Source organism: Paroedura picta, chromosome 3 (genome assembly GCF_049243985.1).
Source record: "Paroedura picta isolate Pp20150507F chromosome 3, Ppicta_v3.0, whole genome shotgun sequence".
Lineage (NCBI taxonomy): Eukaryota > Metazoa > Chordata > Lepidosauria > Squamata > Gekkonidae > Paroedura > Paroedura picta.
In genome coordinates, this window is record NC_135371.1 from 26190941 (window position 1) to 26214000 (window position 23060).

The 23060-nt window shown below is 43.6% G+C and overlaps 1 protein-coding gene across 22 annotated transcripts in view; it reads right to left on the bottom strand.

The window, feature by feature from the left end:
- Window positions 1–23060, bottom strand: part of FOXP1 (forkhead box P1) — a 613965-nt gene that overhangs the window by 24489 nt on the left and 566416 nt on the right. For 17 of the 22 annotated variants that reach the window (XR_013228958.1, XM_077325163.1, XM_077325165.1 and 14 more), the window contains 4 exons: window positions 18430–18513; window positions 2331–2532; window positions 2145–2245; window positions 1404–1505 (listed from right to left, as the gene is read on the bottom strand). Coding sequence is in view for 21 of the 22 variants with exons in the window: in XM_077325163.1 (XP_077181278.1) it covers window positions 1404–1505; window positions 2145–2245; window positions 2331–2532; window positions 18430–18513 (489 nt within the window). In the remaining variant the exon portion in view is untranslated. The remainder of the gene's footprint in view (window positions 1–1403; window positions 1506–2144; window positions 2246–2330; window positions 2533–18429; window positions 18514–23060) is intronic. The other 5 variants (XM_077325181.1, XM_077325173.1, XM_077325176.1 and 2 more) reach the window with 2 other exon arrangements.

Genomic DNA, 23060 nt, shown 5'->3' on the forward strand with positions numbered 1-23060 from the left:
AGTTCAGTGGTGCTTCACAACAAGCCTTGGAGGGCAGACCAACCTACAAAATTATTTCTTGCCTAAGTAAGGTCATGGATCTTTGTGGTGGTATTATTATTCCACTATTTTTATAAACATGGATTAAAAACATGGTCTTATATGACATCTTGAGCAATTTCCTTTGGGAAGGAGGTTAGACAAATGCCATAAACAAAGGAACAAAGGCTGGAGTTGGGATTTCAACAGGGATCTTCTGTATTCAAGATCAACAATGTAGTCTTTGCCCCACCTACAGGGTGTGAGTATTGGACTTGCCCAGCAGTAGCTTCCCAATCTATTAAATCGACAGATGTGATCCAAAGGAGAGCACATGTAACTGAGAGGAGCGGGGTGCACAGGTTTCTCTTTCCAAACACTTCCGTGATGGAAATTCAAAGTTGCTTTTCAAAAGAGAATTATGGCTGAAAGGGCTGCTTGGGTATTTGACACAAGAGCTTTTTAAAAGACAATTAAGAACACAGCCAATGTGCACCAGTGGCCTTTCTCTCTGAAAGAGCAGCCGTGCCAACCCCCCAAACTGCCTTTTCAACCAGGATGGGGGCAAGAAACTTTTTTTTTAAATGCCATTTGGAGACTTTTTTTTATGAAGGGGGATTATAAATATCACTTTGGGCTTTCTACGGGGACAGGTTCTCAGAAGGAAACCCTGCTAAAATATTCAGGTACTATGTGTGCCACTTTGGACTGCAGCCATTTTAAAAAGAAAGGAAAATTCTACAGAATTTATAACACACACTGAAATTAACTAAGCGCAGCCAAACTATTGAAATTTAAAGCGCTAGGGGTATTTTGTTAAATTGCTAGATTTAATATTTTTATTGGCTTGCATCTTTACTGCTGTGCCCAATTAACCTGTATTGTGTTTCATAATACACCAGCGAATGTTTTGAGAAGTTGGCATGTTAATTTAAGGCAGGTGTATCAGCTGGCTTAAAAGCTAGTTTTGTATGAATCCTTGAGGAAAAAAAAAAGAATTTGCGGTTTCCAGCTCAAAGAATGTGTCCGTACAGAAAGCCACCATCTGATAAAGCTTCTTCCCTCACCCTTTCCCTCGGTGCCTTGAAACATTTCACTTCTAGGAACAACCACAACAGAAAAAGCCTGGTAGTTTAATCAGAGGACGTGGAGGGAAAAATGAAACAGTAATGGGCATTCAAATTGGTGGTATTTCAAAGGCAGGAGGACATTTTGCTGCCAAACAGCAAGTTGTTTGTGCAGATAAGAGGCACCCTGTGTGTGTCAAAACAACTGATCTAAATTTCAAAGTCCACACACTGTTACAATTGCTTGTGTCCACAGCACTGACAGTTCCGTACATATCAGATGCTAATGCAGTAGGCGTACACAGTAATACAGCATACCTTCCATGTGGCTGCATTCCTTCTGAAGTAGGCAAACATCCGCGTGAACCAGTTGTAGATTTCATTTAGTGTTAGCTGCTTTTCTGGAGATTCAAGAATGGCCTGAAAAGCAATTAAAATGTAGCAGTGATCTTAAGAGTAAATGAGAAGAAACAATAACAAATAAACACGCTTGCCCGATTGTTTGAATACATTTTTTAAAAAATGTGATTCAGAGCACAAAATCCAAAAGAAGTCTGCACGCTCCGATCTAAGATTAATGGTTGCATTTAATAGTTCAATGGCAAAATTCAAAATGGAATTATCTAATTGTTTTGAGTTTTATTTCTGTTTCCTTACAGAAATATTAATTTATTAGTCATTCATAAAGCAGAATCAAAGGGAAATGCAAAACATTTCACTAGCTGATTAAAGCTTAGTAATTATTTTGAGCTCAGATTAATTCTAGGGATCAGAGATTACTGTAGCTTGTGATAATTGACTTGCCATCTTTAAACAGGCTCATTTTCAGTGTTGTGTGAAATGAATTTCCTAATAATCACATCGTATTGTAATACTTAATCAAAAGCAATTATGGTATATGTATTGCAGTTGTGGGGGGGGGGGAGAAAGAAAACCTTATAGCAAAGGCTTCAGCATGCCTGCGTGTTACAAGATTTTTGCTCTCTTCACGCTATAGAATGCCACACGTACGTGTACAATGCTAGATGTCAGCCAGCTGTTCGGGACGGTCACACTTACCTGCCTAATTAAGGATGCGTACGTAAAGGGCGGCCTAACCTCTGCATTCTTGTAGAATTCTTGGTTCTGAGCAATATCTGCTAAATGAAAGTACCAGAATCCTTATATTATTATAGCCAGTAGTTCACGCAGAAATACATACACAAGAACACGTCGTCTTTTCGCCCTGCATGTTTAGCAAGTTACCTGAAGAGATGGGCACGTTGTACTTGTCAGAGTACCGCCTTCGGATAGGCCCCACGTTGTGGATGCTTGTAGTAGTGATGACAGAAGGCCCCTGGCTGATGGGAGTGATGGGTGCCGTTGGGGTGGTCGGGGTATGAGGTAAGCTCTGTGGAGAGGCCTCTGACGCAGTCTTTGAAAGTGTGACGCTAGATACAAGGTTTAGCTGTGAGAATGGGAAAAAGCAGCTTTTATTTTTTTAGAAAAATCAACATTTCTCACACATTCTTCTTGCATGCCATATAGCGTTTGAGAGCATGAAACGTAGTCTCAGAAGCCTCAAGTTCAAATGCCACCTTAGTCTTGGTCTTAGACGCACTGTTATCTCCCGTGTTAAATTTGCTTTGTGGATAAAATGACTATCTATCATCAGTACAGGGTTATTGAAATAATACATGAATTCCAAGCGATTTCAGTTTCAGTTATAATAATGGCTAATTGTTATGTTATGAATTTCTTCTGTTCACTGCTGGGTTCTCTGTCCTCCATCAGTTGCCGACTGTGAGGTGGAAGGGGGGGGGAGGGCTGCCAGTCTCACCTGGGAGGATTACTCTTTCAGAGCCCTTCCCACACCGTCAATCCCAGGCATGGAATGTATTGGCCTTGAGTGGGATGCAGCTGAGAGCTTGGCCATCTTGGTGGTGTAGCATGTACCCAATACACCGCACGATGCCCTGCCAGCTCTGGTGGTGGTGGTGGTGGTGGTGGCAGCCTGGGCATTACAGTTCCTCAAATAGCTGATCTTGGTTGTCTTTCATGTCCTTGCTGAGCTACCGTCCTCAGGAAATAGGCTGGACCTGGTGTCTGCCATGGCCCCACCCATCAGGCAGGCCATGCCCGGGACCTTATCTTCAGCGTAGGACTGGAAATGGAGCTGATAGCTGCTAACCCTGTTCCATAGTCAGACCATGATGCTCTGAATGCCTGCCTAAGAATACCACCCCCTCCCCAATTGGGTGCTGAGCAAATTGTGACTTGTCCATCCAAAGAGACTTATGGATCCAAACGGATTCCTAAATGCTCTATAAATGCGACTGGCATGACAGGATGCTGACAGCCATCGATGAGATCACTCACTCCACCCCCGTCAAAAGCAGCCCCCTTGGTATATGGAGTAGCTCCATGAATTGAAGCGGGAACTGAGATGGCTAGAGTGAGTCTGGAAGAAAACTCATGATGAAGTGTCAAGAACATCCTACGGTCACCTCCAGATTAGATTTCTGTAACTCGCTCTACGCAGGCCTACCTCTGTCTCTGATCCGGAAACTCCAGCTAGTACAAAATGCAGCTGCTAGGGTCCTCACCGGCACACCTTGGAGGGCCCACATCCAGCCTGTGCTGAGGCAGCTGCACTGGCTACCAATTGCTGTCTGGATCCGGTTCAAGGTTCTGGTTCTAACCTTTAAGGCTTTACGCAGGCTGGGACCCACATACCTGAGGGACCGCCTAGCACCCTATGTCCCCCGCAGGGCTCTACACTCTGCGAGTGAGAATCTTCTGGTCGTTCCCGGCCCTAGGGAAGCACGCCTAGCCTTGACCAGGGCCAGGGCCTTTTCGGTCCTGGCCCCCACCTGGTGGAATGAGCTCCTGGGAGAGCTGCAGGCCTTGCGGGACCTTTCAACGTTCCGCAGGGCCTGCAAAACAGAGCTCTTCTGCCAGGTTTATGGTTGAGGCTGGGGCTGCTGGGGTACATCGACTGCTCTCCCCCGGGCTTCTTCTTGAACATCATTGACCTCCTTCTCCTCCACCCCCCCTTTTTTAGGAAGGGGGGTAGGAAGGGGATCTTATTATTGTGCCGCCATGTTGTGACATTTTAGAGTCTTTTAATGGGAGTTTTAATGGGGTTTTAAGACACTGTAACCCGCCACGAGCCATTTGGGAGTGGTGGGAAATAAATCGAAATAATAATAATAATAATAATAATAATAATAATAATAATAATAATAATAATAATAATAATAATAGGGAAGGTGGTGGCAAGAGCTGCTGTGGACCAACTGGTTGAATTTTTCTAGTGTGAACCAACTGATAGCATTCCTGCAAGATATCTGAGAGCAGAACTGTGACTGGTCCAAGGTCATTCAGCTGGCTACATGTGCAGGATCTGGGAATCAAACTGGTGCACTGCTATTAACCACTACACCAAACTGGCTCTCTCTAACCATACTTCTCTCTTTGCAAGACTCCCCACCCCAGAATTGCAGAACTGTGAGATAGAGGAATTCTTGGCTTTTACTGAATATTATTAACATTAAACTGATAAAAATTGATTTGCAGCGAAAATATGCTATTGTATACATTTGCCTTTGGGAAAGGGGAAGGGAACTGAATTTGAAAAAGCAGCCATCTTCACTGTGCAGAAATAATTCCAGCACAGGAGAAGCTAACTCCTGAATAATGTGACAACACAGAAAAGTGGTTATATAAATACAGCAGGTATTTGAATACCCCAAAAACCTGGTTAACCAGCATCACTCAAAGTATAAGCTGCTCCCCTCCAGCCCCCATAGTCCCATGACCTTGGGTCCACATGGTCAATTCCTGCAACTAGTGTCAACTAACATCTTCCTTGGGTGCCTCTATCATCCTCTTTCTGCCTTGAGCTTTCAGGAGCCAGCTCTGCTAGAGGAAGCTGGTCTGCTTATCTGCCTGTTGCATAGGACATCTCCATGGCTCAGGAGGTGTCATGGTTTCCAATGGATATTCCCCTTGGAAACAACCAATTCTTGCCCACATGACTCATTGTGTTCCTTCTGTAGATGTCAGTAGGTAGCAACAACACGTTTCATATACATTCTCACTGACATTAACCAAGTACTCGTTTATTTGCAATCTGCCACACACATTGGAGATGGGCTAGGTGTAGAAAAGCAAATAAATAAAGCAGCTGTCAACAAGCACTGCTTGCAAACAAAAGAAGAATGAGGAGATAAACCTGAGGTTATCAAGCAGCCAGAGTCCAAACTAAATCATGCATAATTCACCCCCAACTCCTGCTAAAATTTCACTTATTCCACATGCTTAGCAGCTGCAAACCTTTACTACCCCCTCCACAACTGAGTGTAACAGGTTTACAGTGGTATAAGCAATTGTAGGCTAGAGTTCATTTCATCAGATCCATGAAAGGCTATCTTACAGCTATTGGCATGTCCAGCTTGAAAGCCAGTGAGGCATATGGAACAAAGTGTTGGTTGAATATCAGGAAGACGCCAGGGCTGAATTTGTACAGAGCTTTTATTCCAATCCCAGGTCGATTCAGTCCCTGCTATCTACAGTGAATGCAATTTCCATTTTGATTTTGGGAAATTTAAATTGCTCATGTGCAGCAAGAATGATTGATCCAGAGTGACCCTACCTTTCCCCCACAATATCCTGGAGTGGATATAACCCTCGATATTTGAAAAAACGGCATGAGTAAAGGTGCAGCTCTCTGCTTGTCCTGAACGAACTTGCTGCCTTAAGCCTCCAATGCTGTAGAAAAGCCCTGATTGGCCAGGGCATCAGTTCAAAGGTTTCCTTGTTCCCAGGTTGCCAGGCTTCCCTTAAAGGGGAAGCCCTACCTTCTCCAGAAGTCCTAACTTCTCTTGGCAGAGATTTTCCTCTTGAATTTATTCCCCCTCCTCTGCTGTCTCCAATCCTCTCACCTCCCCCCCCATATTCAAGAAAAGAAAGAGGCTCCTGTTGTGATTGGCTCCCCCCCCCCCTTCTGAGCTTCCACAATGGAGTGCAAAACACTTTTCTGTTTCAAGGGGGGGGAATAAAGCAAGACCCGAGTTCAAATCTGCCTGAATTCAGCAGGATCCACAATGAAATAAACAAAATAAATGCAGAATCAGCCCAAGTCAAATCCTCAATTTGCCATGGAGATCACTGCCTGACTTGGGCTGGTTCCAGTCTTTCTGCCCTACCCACCTCACAGGGTTGCTTGCGAGACAAAGACAGGGAACAGGAGACCCTGCAGCCTCCTCAGAGGATGTAAATAATACTGAGGCAAAGTTTTATGCCATTACAGTGCAGTCCTAAGCAAAGCAACATTCTTCTAAACCCCCTGATTTCTAAGCCCTCGGTCAAAAGTCACTTTAAAAATTAATACCACAGATTAACGCAGCTTCCTTCTGGAAAGCTTTATTGAGAGCTTGAAGAATTTAACACAAGAGGTAACATGTGAACTTTGTTAGAAAAACCGGGGCTTAAAGCATGAAGGCATTGCTAAAGTAAGCTCTTTGGGATATCAGATAGTTCCGTGCTCTGAATTATGCAGCTGCCTAAAGTATCTACTTGGCCACTTTTGGAATGCTCAAACTATGCCACTAGGTAAATGAAGTGTTTTAGTGATGAATGTTAGGGTAGGTAGTTGGCGAACTGGAATTTGTAGTAAAAAGTGTGTTTTGAGTGAAGGAGAATATTTTGGATTATTTTTTATTATTATAATTTATTTCATTTGTACCCACGTTTTCCCCCAACGAGGATCTAAAGCAGCTAATATCATTATCTCACTGTTAAATAAGTTAGGCTGTAAATGTGTGACGGTATCACAGTCACATAGTTGAGCTTCCATGGCAGAATCGGAATTCAAACCTGGGTCTCCCGGATCCTAGTCTAATATTTTAACTACACCACACCAGCTCATTTACAGTCTTTAAATCTTTGCTTTTATTGTGATTATAGTTACTGTTGGGTTTTCTTTTGTGAGTCAACTTGAGGCCTTTGTGAGGAAAATACAATTATTTTAAACAAAAAAGTCTCCTTCTTGCAGTGTCAGAATTCAAAAGGTGCCATATTACTCTACAAAAAAATTATAAAAGGCAGAACACTGCACATACACACCCCAATTTGAGGAAAGGAGGATCTGGATCAGAGGGAAGATGTGTTTCCACTTCCTAGCTTTCCTGCAACTCTATCTCATTATGGAGCGGCAGGGAAAAGAAGTTGCAATCCAAATACACATACCCCCCAAGCCATACCTGGGATGATAAAACACAGTTACCACGACCAAGAGAGATGGAATGACAAAATTAATTTTTGCATGGACAAGCAGTCTAGTTTTAGCAAAATCTGATTGCTGGAAACAAAATCTGAATTAGATTGACCCCCTTCCATGATCTAACAAGAATCTAACGTCTTAGACAGCATTAATATGAAAGTTTTGCTTTCAAAAGGATCCAGTGATGTCATGAAATGATGGTCATGGAGTATGAGCCCACCCGTGAATGCATTCATAGTCGAAACCGTGAGAAATGTGTCCTCAAATGCTAATTTATGCCACAGAGAAAGTGCTGATAGGTTCTCTTGAGCGCTTCTATGTAGGCACATTGGCTGATTGCGCTGATTTAGCTATGTCCCTCTGGCACCTATCCATCACATATGATAAAAAGCCTAGCAATGATAACAATAGTGCAACTAGAAGTTGCTCTATGAAATTAAATCTGCTGCATTTTATCTCCACCCTTAGAGTGGGCTTTTTAAACACACATTCTCTCTCTCTCTCTCTCTCTCTCTCTCTCTCTCTCTCCAACATCCAGAAGCAGATCTGAATCAATTTTCGGTGCTCTTCCATTGCACAAGCTCGGTAAGATTGGCTCTCCTGCTGGAAAGATCACGGATACTGTTTCATCATTACTGTTCAAACCATTCAATTTCAAACGAGTTCAATTCTGTTTTTACTGTTTAAAAGCTTAAACATTTAATCTGTTTCTACTAGGAAGCTGGGGGAGGGTGGGGGGGGGGGAGAGAAAAGCCCAAAGGTCAATGTTCTCCAGTTAAATAATTTGAATTGAGTTAAATTTCTGCAGGCTTTTCAGCGTAAGGTAGCACAAGTGGAAATAAACACAGAAAGTGAGGAGGAGCCAGTGTGCGGGTGGGGTGGGGGGGCTGCCGCCTTTAACAGGCTTGACAAATGACACGAGGATTCACACCCACTGCTGGGTTGCCACTAATAAGCTACAGAGGAAGCAGCCAATCTCAGCTAATTACCAGATAAAATTGTATTGTAAGGACTCTAATTAGGAGATGCTTATGAAGGTGATCTAATGATTAAACGCTGCATTCAAATGACCCCACCATCAATGTGCAATGGTGCAAGATGTCACCGGAATATTTTGTAGAAAGAGTAATTTTATTTCAAGTGTGTGTGTGTGTGTGTGTGGGTGGGGGAGTAATATTTGTAATAATGGCTACGAGGTAAACTAATTAAAAGACAGTTCCTAAAGGAAGGCTGTGGCTTTGAGCAGCTGTGGCCGTTCCAAAACAAAGTGCCAAATCTCGACAGAGGAACAGCAGTCAAGTGGAAAATTTCTGCCTGACCTCTGCTCTTGCTATTAATTTGCGGGAAAACTAATGACACATATACATATTCCCACAAAATTGTTCTAATTGCTAATTTGCCAAAGGAGCCCAGTTTCCAAATTAAACATGACTGCAGTCTGAGAAGAAAGAAGACAATGAAGAGAAAGATGGGGGGGGGGGCTAGAAATCTAGCGTGGCATCCTGTGTCACCTCCGACAACTGTTGGTGGACCGAACGGACAAGTTAATGAAATGGTGAATCTCATTTTCGTTGAAGATTTGCTTTACAAACTTTTGTTCAGTGAAAATGTCGCTCATATTGAAGTGGCCCAACTTTCATCAGATACTTTCCCAAAACTATAACTGAAAAGTGGACAAGGATTTATGCTGTGTATACTTGCAAATTCCTGGCAAATAGATGGGGAAGAAATGGAGGTAGTGACAGATTTTATTTTCCCGGGCTCCAAGATCACTGCAAATGGGGACTGCAGCAAAGAAATTAAAAGACGCTTGCTCCTGGGGAGGAAAGCTATGGGAAATCTAGACAGCACCCTAAAAAGCAGAGACATCACCCTGCCAACTAAAGTATGTCTAGTCAAAGCTATGGTCTTCCCAATTGCAATGTATAGCTGAGAAAGTTGGACCATAAGGAAGGCCGAGCGTCAATTGAGGCTTTTGAACTCTGGTGCTGGAGAAGACTCTTGCGAGTCCCTTGGACTGCAAGATGAACAAACCGGTCAGTCCTACAGGAGATCAGCCCTGACTGCCCTTTAGAAGGCCAGATCCTGAAGATGAAACTCAAATACTTTGGCCACCTCATGAGAAGGAAGGACTCCCTGGAGAAGAGCCTAATGCTGGGAGGGATTGAGGGCAAAAGAAGAAGGGGATGACAGAGAATGAGGTGGCTGGATGGAGTCACTGAAACAGTAGATGCAAACTTAAATAGACTCCGGGGAATGGTAGAGGACAGGAAGGCCTGGAGGATCATTGTCCATGGGGTCGCGATGGGTCGGACACGACTTTGCACCAAACAACAACAACAACAATACTTGCAAATAGATTCAAGTGGGTGGCCATGTTGGTCTGAAGCAACACAACAAAACAAAATCAGAGTCCAGTGGCACCTTTAAGACCAACAAAGATTTATTCAATGCCTGAGCTTTAGCGTGCAAGCACTCTTCCTCAGACTATGAATTGACCATCATTATATTCCCACTGTCATGATGGTCAATTCACAGTCTGAAGATGAGTGCTTGGTCTTAAAGGTGCCACTGGATTCTGATTTTATACTTGCAAATGTGCAGTTTTCAAATACAGATATTAATTGTAAATTGGAGCATAGCTACCGTTATAAATGGCATTTTTGTTGTTATCTTTAAATATTAATCTTCACTATAAACTATTAAATTATAATTTTGCCATTCCCATCTAGATTTCTATTCTTGCATTGGCCAAAGAAGGTTAGAAAGGGGCAAAGATCAGGAAGGGTTTGTACTGGGAGGGTTGCTTTTCCTCAGGGAAAGGCTACCCGGTTTCCTGGTGTTTGCATTTTCTATTTAAAACTTTTGCTGTGATTTTAAAAAGTTGCTCATAAAAACAACTGACATACAAGCTTCCAGTTTGGCATAATTTATTTTGATAAGATTTTTTTTTAATTGGCTATAGAGTTTCAATTGGCAAGTTTCAACCCAGTTTTTATTGTAATATTGGAATGGGTGTGCTGGGGCAAGTGTATTTCGTTCAGTGTAAAGAGAAGAATGAAGGCCTGACTCATAGCATTACTGGCAACCGGCAAGTCATGCTTGTCCCAGTAACAAGAAGATACCTAATGAGCATCTTCAAGCGTTATATTAAGAACCATTATACAATTCAGTACTTAATCAGAATTTTTGGATTCTTTAATTGCATATGGCAGAAACCTGTGAACAAACAAGTAATCTTATTCTTTGTTGCTGAGAAAGCAACTGTATTCTGCTTGAGGAAGAATGCTACCAAACAAAAAAGGCACATTCCTATAACCCAGTGGTCCCCAACCCTCGGTCCGGAGACCGGTACCGGTCCGTGGATCTGTCAGTACCGGGCCGCTGCTCCTTCTCGTCCTCCTCCCCCGCTGCTGCCTCAGGGGCTGCCTTGCCACTTTGCCGCCTGCTCACCTTTGGTGCTCTCCAGCGGCCGCCATGGCTGGGGCTCCCCCTCAGTGTGGCACTGCGAAGGTGCTGCTGGCAGCGCCCCCCAGTGGATGGTGGGTAGTCAGGGGCGCCGGCAGGAAAGCAAGCGGAGAAGGGGCTCAGGAGGCAATGGCGATGTCCCTCAGCAAAAGACTACCCCCCCCCCCCGGGCCCCAGTAAAATTGTCAAGCATTGACCGGTCCCCGGTGATAAAAAGGTTGGGGACCACTGCTATAACCAATCCCTATTGATCTAGTAGGCCACAATTTGAATTCCTCATGAAACCAGGAAGTTGGTCCATACTGATTCATACTATTGGTCCATCAAGGTCTACTGACGTGTGGCAGTGGATCTCACACAGAGGCCTTTCAGCTGATCCCTAGAATTGGAAATGCTGGGGAAGAAAACTGGGGCTACCTACTTGCCATGCAGATGCTCTACCACTGCCAAAAGCCCCCCCCCCCATTTCCTTCAATCATCCAGAAAAATAAGATTGTTCCCTCTCCTATATATTATATTTGGGTGGGGGGACTTCCTTAGTCCAAGCATGTTCCCTAGATATATTCATGGCCATGTGTGATTAGGTATTCTCTCATGTTCTCTGATCCCTCATACAAACTTGTCTCCTTAAAATGGCTTCCACTGAGTTCCATGGAGGCTGTGTGCCTAGAAACTGTGACAAAGAAGCAAACATACCAGGCAGTCTCACACATTGTAAGAAAAAATATCATACATGCTACACTGAGGCCATCTGTGGTGCTTCAGGGCACTGATTTTTTATTTTTTTAAGAATGATTGTTGGTGCTACCATTGAGACCATGGCAAAAACAGATGCTACAAGCATATCTCAGATGTTCCAAGGTAGACGGGTATCGCCTGCTTCCCAGTGAAGGTGACCAAGAGTTTGGTCTGTTAGATTTAATACTTTAGCCATGAAAATTTTACGCACACATTTTTATATATATTACATATTACTGGATGCAACACAGGATTTGGCAGGCAGCAATCATTTAGCAGGTGTTGTTATTGGCAGGGACACTAAGGAAACACAAGTTGAGGAGTGGGACTTAATGAAAAACAGTATATAAAAACAGCTTTTGTGTGTTGCATTTGCGAATCTCTTTTTATTGCTACATATCATTATTTTTCAAACTATAAAATACAGCTACAGCAGCTAAAATGCTCAGTCATTACCTCACAGTTAAAAGGCTATTTTTTAATGCTTTGTTTTTACAGTTGCTAAAAACAGGATTTCAAAACAATCCTAATTGCTGTGGTTAGGGAAAGGAAAATACATAAAAAATAGCCAACAGTTATGTCAGCTCCATAAAGACGGATGTGCTGCCAGGTAGGCAAAACCCCTTTTTGGAGCCAGAGAAAGAAGAATGCATTCCTTCTCTTGTTCCTCCACAGCAATTTGCAGCTATATCATGCCATCTGAAATCACACTGGGCCTTGGATCCCCCACCCCCCGCCCTGGGTCACCTCAAGCTCACATAAGAATGAAAATAATGGAATTACTGAAGTACGTATAAAATCAGAATGTAATTTGTTTTCTGTTACAAGCAACATCTAACAAACAATTTACAGAAGAGGAAGTCTCTGAGAATATATTGATGGGGATGGATATAACCTTTCTTCAATAATCACTGAGTGCCACAGAAATAAAGATGCTTTATAGCTACTTTCTGAAGCATGTTTTTAAATACAGGGACAGGTATTCTCCGTCCCCCCTTGCTTTCCCCCTTCACTTTCTCAGAATGCCTTTCAAAAGGAGTGACAAAACAGTGGACACTTTAAGATGGCCTCTCCTAAATAATGGAATAAATCATATGAGCCCCCCCCCTCCCCAATAAACTTAATGAAAGAAATGACTGACACGGTTCATCTGAGGCCACTGCCTCTCATCCCAACTCCCATAACTAGCAGAATAACAGCAAATGGAGGTAAGCAAGTCTACAGAGCTCTCCGAGTGCTTTAAGGTTCACTGCCAATCAGGATAAAATGGGGGGGGGGGAGGGAAGCACTCGTATCTGGTGCCTCCTGGTCCAGTCAGGACATGAAGGTAAGCTTGAGAAGAAAGGGTCAGGAAAGAGGATCTACTCGCCAAAGTTCCCAAGATATGAATGATCGATTCCCCAACAGAATGATATTCCTTGAATAGTGTCACCTGTAGCAGGAAGCTTTAGCGGAGTTGTATGCAAACTCTCAGAGCCTCTTGTGGCGCAGAGTGGTAAGGCAGCTGTCTGAAAGCTTTGCCCATAAGGCTGGGAGTTCAATCCCAGCAGCCGGCTCAAGGTTGACTCAGCCTTCCATCCTTCCGAGGTCGGTAAAATGAGTACCCAGCTTGCTGGGGGGTAAACGGTAATGACTGGGGAAGGCACTGGCAAACCACCCCGTATTGAGTCTGCCATGAAAACGCTAGAGGGCGTCACCCCAAGGGTCAGACATGACTCGGTGCTTGCACAGGGGATACCTTTACCTTTTATGCAAACTCTCTGAGGTTCTAGCAAAGCCCGTCCATCTTGGCTAATTCTTGGTTCTGAGTAGCTGTCCTCCATATATTTGTCCGGGTTATTTCTGACCTTTTCCATATATGGTGACTAAGTTACTGAAGCTTTCCAAACCAGGCACATAACAAATTGATTTTGCCCTTAGGCAAAGTCTTGTCTTGATATGTACACCAATGCAGACCAGTCTCCGTTGTCCATGCTTCCTTCCCATTTAAATTCCGTATTCAACTCAGCGCTGGCCTGCTGGAGTGCCATGCCTTGGCAAATGGCACACACACATACACAAACACTGTTTATAAAGTACAGTACTTTGATTAAGTTCCACTCACTTCTGAAAGACTTAAGCATGGTGGCTGATATACTATAACTAAGGAATGCAAGGATGTGCCAAAACATAGCCAAGAGAACACTTCTTTCAAGGAGATAATCTCATACATGCCTCTTCCTACAGTTACACCTGACAAGATGCTTCTCTCCATGGCTGGGCAGATTCCTGATTCATGGTATAGCCCCAGGAACTGATCAAAGAGCTCAGCAGTACGAAAATGTGATACTAATTTATGAAACTAGACAAGACTAACACACTTGACCAGTGAAACCCCAATGGTAAAACACCGCTCGGTATTAAACTACAGCATACATTGAACTGCAGAGTCCCCCACTTTTTCAGCTGGTTATGACTATTTTAACGTAAGTGTTATAAGCTTTTCAATATATGTATGTATGTACATACGCATGCATGCATGTATATATATATATTTAAATTCTCATAAATTCCCATGTCAGTCCTTTAAAAGCTGGAATTCTGAATTTCACTTTTGCTGCTTTGTTTGGACCAGTTACGACTTTCTCCTTTAGAAACAGTGCCCCCCCCCCCGAAAAATAAATTAAACCTACAGTACACCTTGCATCAGTTAAAGAGAAAAGGGGAAAAAATTAATTACTGGGTGTAAAGAATACTTTACACAACAGCATTGGTCATCAGATCTTCCCTAGTCGAAGTCCTATCCTGCTGAGTTAAAAGGGCCAAGGTCTAGCACAGAATCTGTGATGCTGTTGCCTTTTCTTCTCCTTCAGAGGGAAAGCACAATATGCAAAACACTATATTCCTACTTTTTTATAATTAATTTTCAAATGCTTCACCTATACATATTTTAATAATTTCTGATTTATCTGATGGTATCTATAATAATTTTTTCTATATTTCAATAAATGAAAAGAAGGCTGTCTCAGTCCAACAACAGAGTGTCACACAATATAGGCCTGTCAGACACGTTTTTTTTTTTTTTAACTTCTAACATGTAAGTTAAAGGATAAGGAATTTATAATACTGCCTGTGAACTGAAACCACTTTTCATACACAAATGTGATCTCCCCCGCCCCCCCCCCCAAAGGGTAATACAACAGTACATTTACATAAACTAATCCAAACAATCTATGCATTTGACAATGGCAAACCTCACACAGACTGGCTATTGTTGGTTTACATCTTGAAGTTCTTTATGTTGGCTTGTAACACTGCTCTGGCTGTCAAAGGTTTGACTTGGACTCTAAATAAATGGTTATACAAGTGCTGTGCAGCGATATTGGACTTCTTTGCAAAAGAAAACCTGCTGCGTATGAATTCAAAAGCTATTAATTTTTCAGTCAAAAATATTCATGCCTATTTCTTTTAATAGAGAAACACTGTGCCGAGCAACTGAGAGATAATGTTGACTAGTGGTACAGAATTTTCAATAGAGCAGTTAAAAATAAATTTAGTAGGAGGTCCCCACCAAAGCTATAATTTCCCGGAATGTAAAACATTTTTAATACTAATCAAGACAGTGCATCCTCCCCTGATCACCCCTCCCCCTCCCCCGTTTCCCTACTGCTTTTTCCTGTTTATCGACTGGATTAGCAATATTTGTGATAAGACCCCCAATGGTTATTTCCGGGACTCATTAACTAAAACTACCAGATTTTCAGCGGGGACTTACTAGTCAAACTGGCTTCTCACTAACTCCGTATCTTGCCATTCCCTTCCCTATGGAGTATAATCCCTGCGAGGGCACAAAATAACCTTCAGAGTGCCCTTCCATCACCTACAAGGAGCCTTTGCGTTACTCCAGGGAGGGATAATGTTCCGCATGCACCTGGGAGTGCTGGAGCCACAATGTGAGAGGGACATGCTCTGCTCTGCATCATCTCACATGCACAATGGTGCAAAGCCCCTTCTACCACCTTGTAAAACAAAACTGAGGAAGGGAGGAATGCCACAGGCTGAAGGAAATGGAAAAAATAATAACCGATAGATGCAAGCTTCCCTGCTACTAATTTGGCCACGGCAGGAGCTCCTCAGATGGAGAGCTGATGTCCTTCCGCTAAACGTTTTCAAGGCAGTTCTCTCTGTTTAGTGCATATACGTCATTCAGTGCTTTGGGGAGAGAGAGAGAGAACGAGAACCCCTTAAAAAGTCAGTTGTCAAAACTGCTGGGGAGGGGATTTACATAACGCTGCACGCTAGCTATGATAGTGCAACAAGGAGAAGGGTATGTCTCTCGGTGGCTAACTGTACTTAGTTTTCGGCACTCCAAAAGAATGGATTCTGCAGAAAAGCCCTTAATGAGATAGACACAGAATAAGGCAAGATCAAGGATTCTAATGAAATGTTTGATCTAACAGTAAAAATAGCCCCTCTGTTAAAATCTGTCCAGCACATCCTAACACGACAGAGGCAAACGTAGCATTTTCTTTAATGCACTTTGCATTTATTTTACTCCGAATGCTTTAAAATTCCTAATTGCTTCATGTGATTATTCCAAATTGAGGGAGTGATGTGCTTCTCGATTTTAAGATTTGTAAGATTTAAAGGTACACTGCCTTAATTTGATTTTTTTTTTTACTTTGAATGACGTGGCAATTTATTGAGCGTGGCTGATCTAATCAATATGCAACGATGCAGTACGATGGCAAACCGCTGGTTTACCTGTTTAGGCTTTTCCTGCCCCCTGTAAATAAAGTAAACACACCCTTGCACATGTCTGATTGATGGCAAAAGAAATAAAAAGGGTGTCAGACTATTAACCCAGCAAATATGGTAGCCTGCTGAGATGCAACTGGTAGACAAAAATTAATGTCTGAAACAGAACACGTTACACATTGCAGAGATGATGAACATAAAGTCATTAAACACTCAGCATTCCCCCTTTTTCCCTAGAAAATAATTTCCTACCTTGCAAAGAAAGACTACGTTAAGAATGCTGAAGATCAGAACAACAGTACGTCTACTCCTGCATCCTTTTCTCTCCGGAGACAAACCAGATGCCAATAAACATGGTACCCTATCGTTAACCCAATGGGTATACTGCCTCTATGGACATTTCATTTACCCACATGGCTAATAGCACTTGATGGGGGTCTATCCTACTCTTTCAATAATTTATATGAAGCCATACATGGCATAAAAAAACACAGTGAAAGGAATTAATCTCACTATCATAAGCACAATGGAGTTTGAGCCCAGTGGCACTTTTCAGACCAACAAAGTTTTATTCAAGGTACCAGCAACAAAGCCCATTGCAAGCAGGAATGCAATGGGCGCTAGGACCCAGGGGACACCGGGAGGTGCAGATCTCTCTGTGTGTCTCTCTCTCTCTCACTGCATGTCTCCGTGTGCCTTGCAACAGGAGGCATAACAGGTAATGAGGGCTGGTGTGCAGTTTGGGGCAGCTCTCTCTTAATCTGTCTCTCTCCCTCCGTCATAGCAGGGGCGGCTCTTTCTGTGTCTATGTCAGCAGCTTGGAGCAGCTCTCTCTGTGTCTCTCCCTGCCTTCCTCGCAGCAGGAGCAATAGGAGGGAATGAGGGTTTGTGTTTGGTCTGGCAGGGCTCTGTGTTTCTCTCTCTGTCTCTGGCACATCTGAGAGGAACGTGGCTAGCGTCCAGGGAGGGAGGGTGGGAGCTGTAGGGGCAGGGCCAATCAGGGTGCAGCCAGTGTTGCTGTTTCACAAATATATAGGGGAACCATGGATAAGGATAAGCTTTTGTGTGCATGAACACTTCTTCAGATACAAGTGTGCACGCCCACAAGAGCTTATATCTTGAATAAAACTTTGTTGGACTTAAAGGTGCCACTCGGCTCAAACTTGGTTCTGCTGCTTCAGACCAACACGGCTACCCTCCTGAATCTATCATAAACGCACGGCATGAAAATAGTAGGGGGTATTTTAACCTGCTAACAATCATGTAAACTTATCAGGAAAAGAGGGTTATACAACGGTTTAAACGGAATACAGATTTGTGTACACTCTGCACAGTGAAAAACAGATGCAACATCCAAGCATTCAAAGAGTTTGTTAAAAGCGATGAAATGACTGGACGAACAAAATGTGGCCAGTTCCCGTTCCCTTCGTGCTTTCCTTAGGTCAAGAGTTCCACATTTATCATCTAAGACGTTACAAATGTTGTATAAATATTAAATGGTGATCGTGTTCATCACAGTCCATTTGTTGATTTCTATGCATGGAAAATCTGAGCTAAAGACGCAGCGAGTGCTAAAGTGCATCGGAGGGGATTTCAAAAGGTGTCCTGAACGCAGAAGGCTGCCTCTGCTTGTGCAAAAGCCACTTTATACCTTTCTGTCCTCGGCATGAGAAAAGCGAGCCCAGACCCAACGGTGCTCACCTGCTAGCACAAGGGGCCTTGTTCAGTTTAAAGATGCAAGATAATCCCGGCCAGGACTACTCAGAAGCACTACCTATTTTTATTCCCGACTGAAACTCTTTAGAGCAGGGGTAGTCAAACTGCGGCCCTCCAGATGTCCATGGACTACAATTCCCATGAGCCCCTGCCAGCATTCGCTGGCAGGGGCTCATGGGAATTGTAGTCCATGGACATCTGGAAGACCGCAGTTTGACTACCCCTGCTTTAGAGCAATGGGCGGGGTGAGGTGGGGAAGGGATTCTGGGGTTTGGACAAAAATTGTTAGGATTCCGTGACTAGCGGAGAGGGGAAATCACTGCTGAACTCTGATGGCCATTTTAAACAAACTGGGCTTGATGCTGAGGGCACCCGAAACAAAGGCTGTCTCAAAGCTCTCTCTTCTTCACAGCTACTTACAGGCTGAGGGGTAGCTTTTGGTTCAGTCGACTTCACGTGCAGGTGTGTCATCATTGCTTGCAGGCGCTCTTTGTCTTTTGCCAGCTGAAAGAATTCAGAAAGTTCTTGTTATTCTTTTGGCGAACAGAATCCAGAACGGTACGCTTTTTTCCCCCTTTCTTTTTCTAAGGAAGCCCCTGGCACCGGAGCTGGCATATTATAAAAACAACCCCTCCCCCACACTATTATTTGTTCGGCAGACTGGAAATGTTATACGGCTCTCCTTTTTTTGAAGCGAAACAAAACTCTGGGTACTGGGTATCAGCCTTTTGCAGAGCAAAACACATTAGCTTTCGACTGAAGCGGCTCTAGACCGGCTGGCACCAGCAGGTTCACTGCAGCATCGACAGCTAAAAAGACAATAATTAATCATATTTACTAGGCAACCCTACCCCAATTCATGTTCCGGAGACAGGGCAGAAAGGAGGCTAGGAAAAAAGCTAGGAAAAGCCTTTTCTTGATCCAGCCTTTAAGAGAAAACTAGAAAATGCCAACTTTCGCTCTGTCTCTCTTTCACTGCTTTTGCCAACCTTCGGCTGTCAAGGTGTACAATCTGCATCCTGGAATTAGAAACATCTGGACAGACTCAATTTTCATGTAAAACAGTCTTCTAGTCCTCATTCCTGATTCGAAATCAGTGTGGCCACCCTCATTGGTAAGGGTCAATGAAACAAAAAACTTTAATCTAATTGACAGCCAAGAAAAGCAGTTGGAAGAAGAAGAAGGAGGAGGAGGAAGAAGAAGAGGAGGAGTTGGTTCTTATATGCTGCTTTTCTCTACCCGAAGGAGGCTCAAAGCGGCTTACAATGGCCTTCCCTTTCTTCTCCCCACAACAGACACCCTGTGAGGTGGGTGAGGCTGAGAGAGCCCTGATATCACTGTCCGGTCAGAACAGTTTTTTATCAGTGCCGTGGTGAGCCCAAGGTCACCCAGCTGGCTGCATGTGGGGGAGTGCAGAATCGAACCCGGCATGCCAGATTAGAAGTCCGCATTCCTAACCACCACACCAAACTGGCTCTCTTTTCTGGCTACTAAATTTTCCTCTACTTGTCAATGATATCTCCTGTAGGAGCAACATGCATATTTGCCTTATGCCAGCAACAGTAAAAAGGCAAGTCGGACTTTCCAGGTACGTGCCATCCTTATTTTGTGAATCATACATTTGGGCAAGCTGGGTTATGTGTAAGGACAAAGGTTGTTCGGGATCAGGGAGAAAAACCTAGATGATTGGGGGGGGGGGGAAGGAAATGGAAAAAAATGAGATGAAGCAGAACAAGGATTGCTGTTCATAGGGAAAGTCCCCAAAGGTGATAATACAGATCATATAATTTATGGGATCAGTCTTCTTTGCAACAGGACATGCAAACTATTACTGATTCAGTTGTCTAGGGACCATAGCCACCAGCACCAACCGATATATCAGAGTCTCCTTAGCTCCATTCAGAAACTGCTCAATGGCTGTCAAGAACAGGAGCTGGTCCAGTTTGTACAGTTACCAGGTCAGGGATCCTCCTTTTATGGTGCAGGGCTATGTGGCCATCCCTCTCTTCCCCCTTGCACATACAAATGAAGAAATGACTTCTGTTTCTTTCCCTCCCCAAAAGGGAAAAGGAACTTCCTTATGCACATCTGGACTTCTGTAGAGAGCACTTGTTTCACATGTTACATTGTGTGTGGTAGAAGAGGCCTCCACCGCATAAAGAGAACTGCTAACTGGGTAGGCCAAAAAAACAAGTCCACATTAGCCTCATGGAAATGTTAAGCTCCCCACCACAACAGCTTATTACCATGCTGTCTCAAAACTGCCCTGAGCCTTAGACATTTCAGTTTAAAGTGCTGGTCAAGAAAAATCTAGGGTCAACCTACGTGTTACGGTAGACATAAGAGAGGGCCTGAGGGGATCTGCACTGTGGCAGCACCAGCTGATCTTTGTTCCTTTTGCCTTTTCAGGTGTTGAAACAGCTGGGGAGGGGAGGGCTGTTTCAGCTGTTGAAAAGAAATGGAAGGGGGAAAACAAGCTCCCTTTTTGCCACTGCATTATGGGCCTGGTCAGAATCGTGATCTTGTAGCAATTTTTTAATGGTTATGTTTTACTATAAAATGGCATTGGTGGCCACAGGTTGGACCCATGGCTACTTCAATGCATAGTTTGGCCCCTAGTCTAAAGCCTCCAATGGCCTCATCAAGGTAACCATGTTTTGTACCATGATAAAGTTACCTTGTTGTTGCTGTTCAGTCAATAGTTGTTTGAGCTATGCATGCGGGACCAACTATGAAATAGAGTATAAGGTTGGGTTCCTGCATACAAACAGAGCATGATAACCACTGGTGGCAACACTACTGTACAGAAGCTGGTGCTGTATGGGAGCCTTTTGTGGGGAGTCGTTCATCAAGTGGGTTCAGCATTTTTCACCACTCTACTATACTTTGCCTTATTCCCTAATCTCTGTCCCCCAAACCTTGCCTCCTTGTCTTCCACCTCAAGCTTTTCGTAGATATCCAGATGTTCAAGGCAAAGTAATCAAGAACATCCTGTAGATATTTTACACACTGCACTGCAAGCCTCACCCTATTAACATCAACTGGCAGCGTTAGGGTAGTTGTGATAGGACTCAAGACAATGGAGTAGTGGTGGCCGGGGGTCAGAGTAGAATACTCTGTTGCTAGTAGCCGTTGTTCTGCTCTTGGACAAGAAGGTCCTTGTGAGAGCCTTACAATGAAAAATGGTCGGACAAGAACGCTCTCCATTACCTATTTCACCACTGCCTCTGGCACTTGGTTGGTATTTAGATAAAGTAACTTTGAAAATAACGCAAATGAGATAGGCTGATTCAGCATGTCCAATTTGCATAGTAATAATTTTCACAGGTATAAATAATTGACTATGCAAATTGCACACCACCTGGATTTGTGGGGATATGCTATGGCAAGCCCTAAGCTGGGAAGGAGACCAATACCCCACCCCATCTTGTGGCTCCACACCAGCTTCCCTTGTTTATAGCATTGGTAGCCTCAATTCACAGGGGGGGGGGAAACCCCACCCTGATTTACAGTATGCTTCCCTGAACTTCCCCGGGGCAGCTCTAAACAAAAAAAAATTTCCCCACTGCTGATTACAGTGTTTATTAAATGTCCCTCCCTCCTACCCTCCCGTTCTTTAATCAGAGAGGCGAGCCGCAGCCGTGGTCATTGTGAGATTTAATCTTAATTATATCTACCTCTAATCCTTGTCATACGATACTCTTTTATAAATGTACTTGTCTTGTTTTTAGCTGTTCACCTTTTATTGCTGGTCTTTTACGGATGGGTTTTGGCCAAAATGTATTTCGGGGGCACGTGCACGCACACGCTTAAGAGTGCGAGCAGGAATTTAAAGCTGCAAGCCACGAGGAAGAGCCTCCTGGTTTCAAAGCAGGAAACCGAAAGTGAAGTATCAAGGGATTCTTTAGGCTGTTTTTCTACAGGTCAGGAAGCACCCCCAACCTGAACCCATAACTCCATTAGCAACTCCCTGCTGTTCAGTTAGATCATTCAAAAGGAGTCACGAGGGCTTGAGAGGCCATGGATGTGAGCACGCTCTCATCAGCATGGCACCAAAGAGGGCTCCTAAGGTCTGACAATGGCATCTGTTAATGGTATTGTAGGGGAAATTGCACTTGCTTATTAACCACGGTTCTCTTTGGAAGCAGTGCAAAGGAGAGAAAAATACAAACTGATATATGTTCTTGCTACCGTGTACCAAATGGCCCTCGAGCGCCATCTCTCTAAACGAACCAATCTTCACAAACATGTCCAGGGGAATAAATGAAACGGCAAAGCATTTCATACCCTAACAAGCAATGCAGAAATGTTTGTGAAACGGCAGCAGCAATAGTGAATGTATCTAAGAGGAAAGGAGCTGCTTGCCTTTTTTAAAAAAGGCACCAGCCTGCTTTCTTCTGAGTTTATCCCAGTGACCAATACATTATCGCCATAGAGTTAGGCAATGAGCATCTAAAATAGACAGGCAGAAGCAAATGGAGGGCTGCAGGAAAACCTACAGTACTCTTTTTTTTTTTTGCCATCAGGTCACGGTCGACTTATGGCAACCTCAAGGAGTTTTCAAAATGAGAGACACTCAGACCTGGTTTGCTATTGCCTGCCTCTGCATCATGGCCCTGGTATTCCTTAGAGCAGGGGTAGTCAACCTGTGGTCCTCCAGATGTCCATGGACTACAATTCCCATGAGCCCCTGCCAGCAAACGCTGGACATTTGGAGGACCACAGGTTGACTACCCCTGCCTTAGAGGTCTCCCATCCAAATACTAGCCAGGCTAGCAATTCCTCTTCCCCCACAGTATCTTGGCTGTTGGAAACTGTTATCTGCTTTGGCTCTTTATTCACTCACTTCAGCGCTGGGCTCAACAGTTGTTCCAACATTTGCAAACAATGCGCCATCTATAATGAGCTGATAATCACGTTGTGGATCATGTATTAATGGGCTGTCTGACTTCAACTTTAGCTTGGTTCTAACTGAACAGGCTATGTGAAAATCAACAGAATGCTATGGCACAGCATCTCTTTACCAGACTTCGTCCCACAAACAAAAAGTC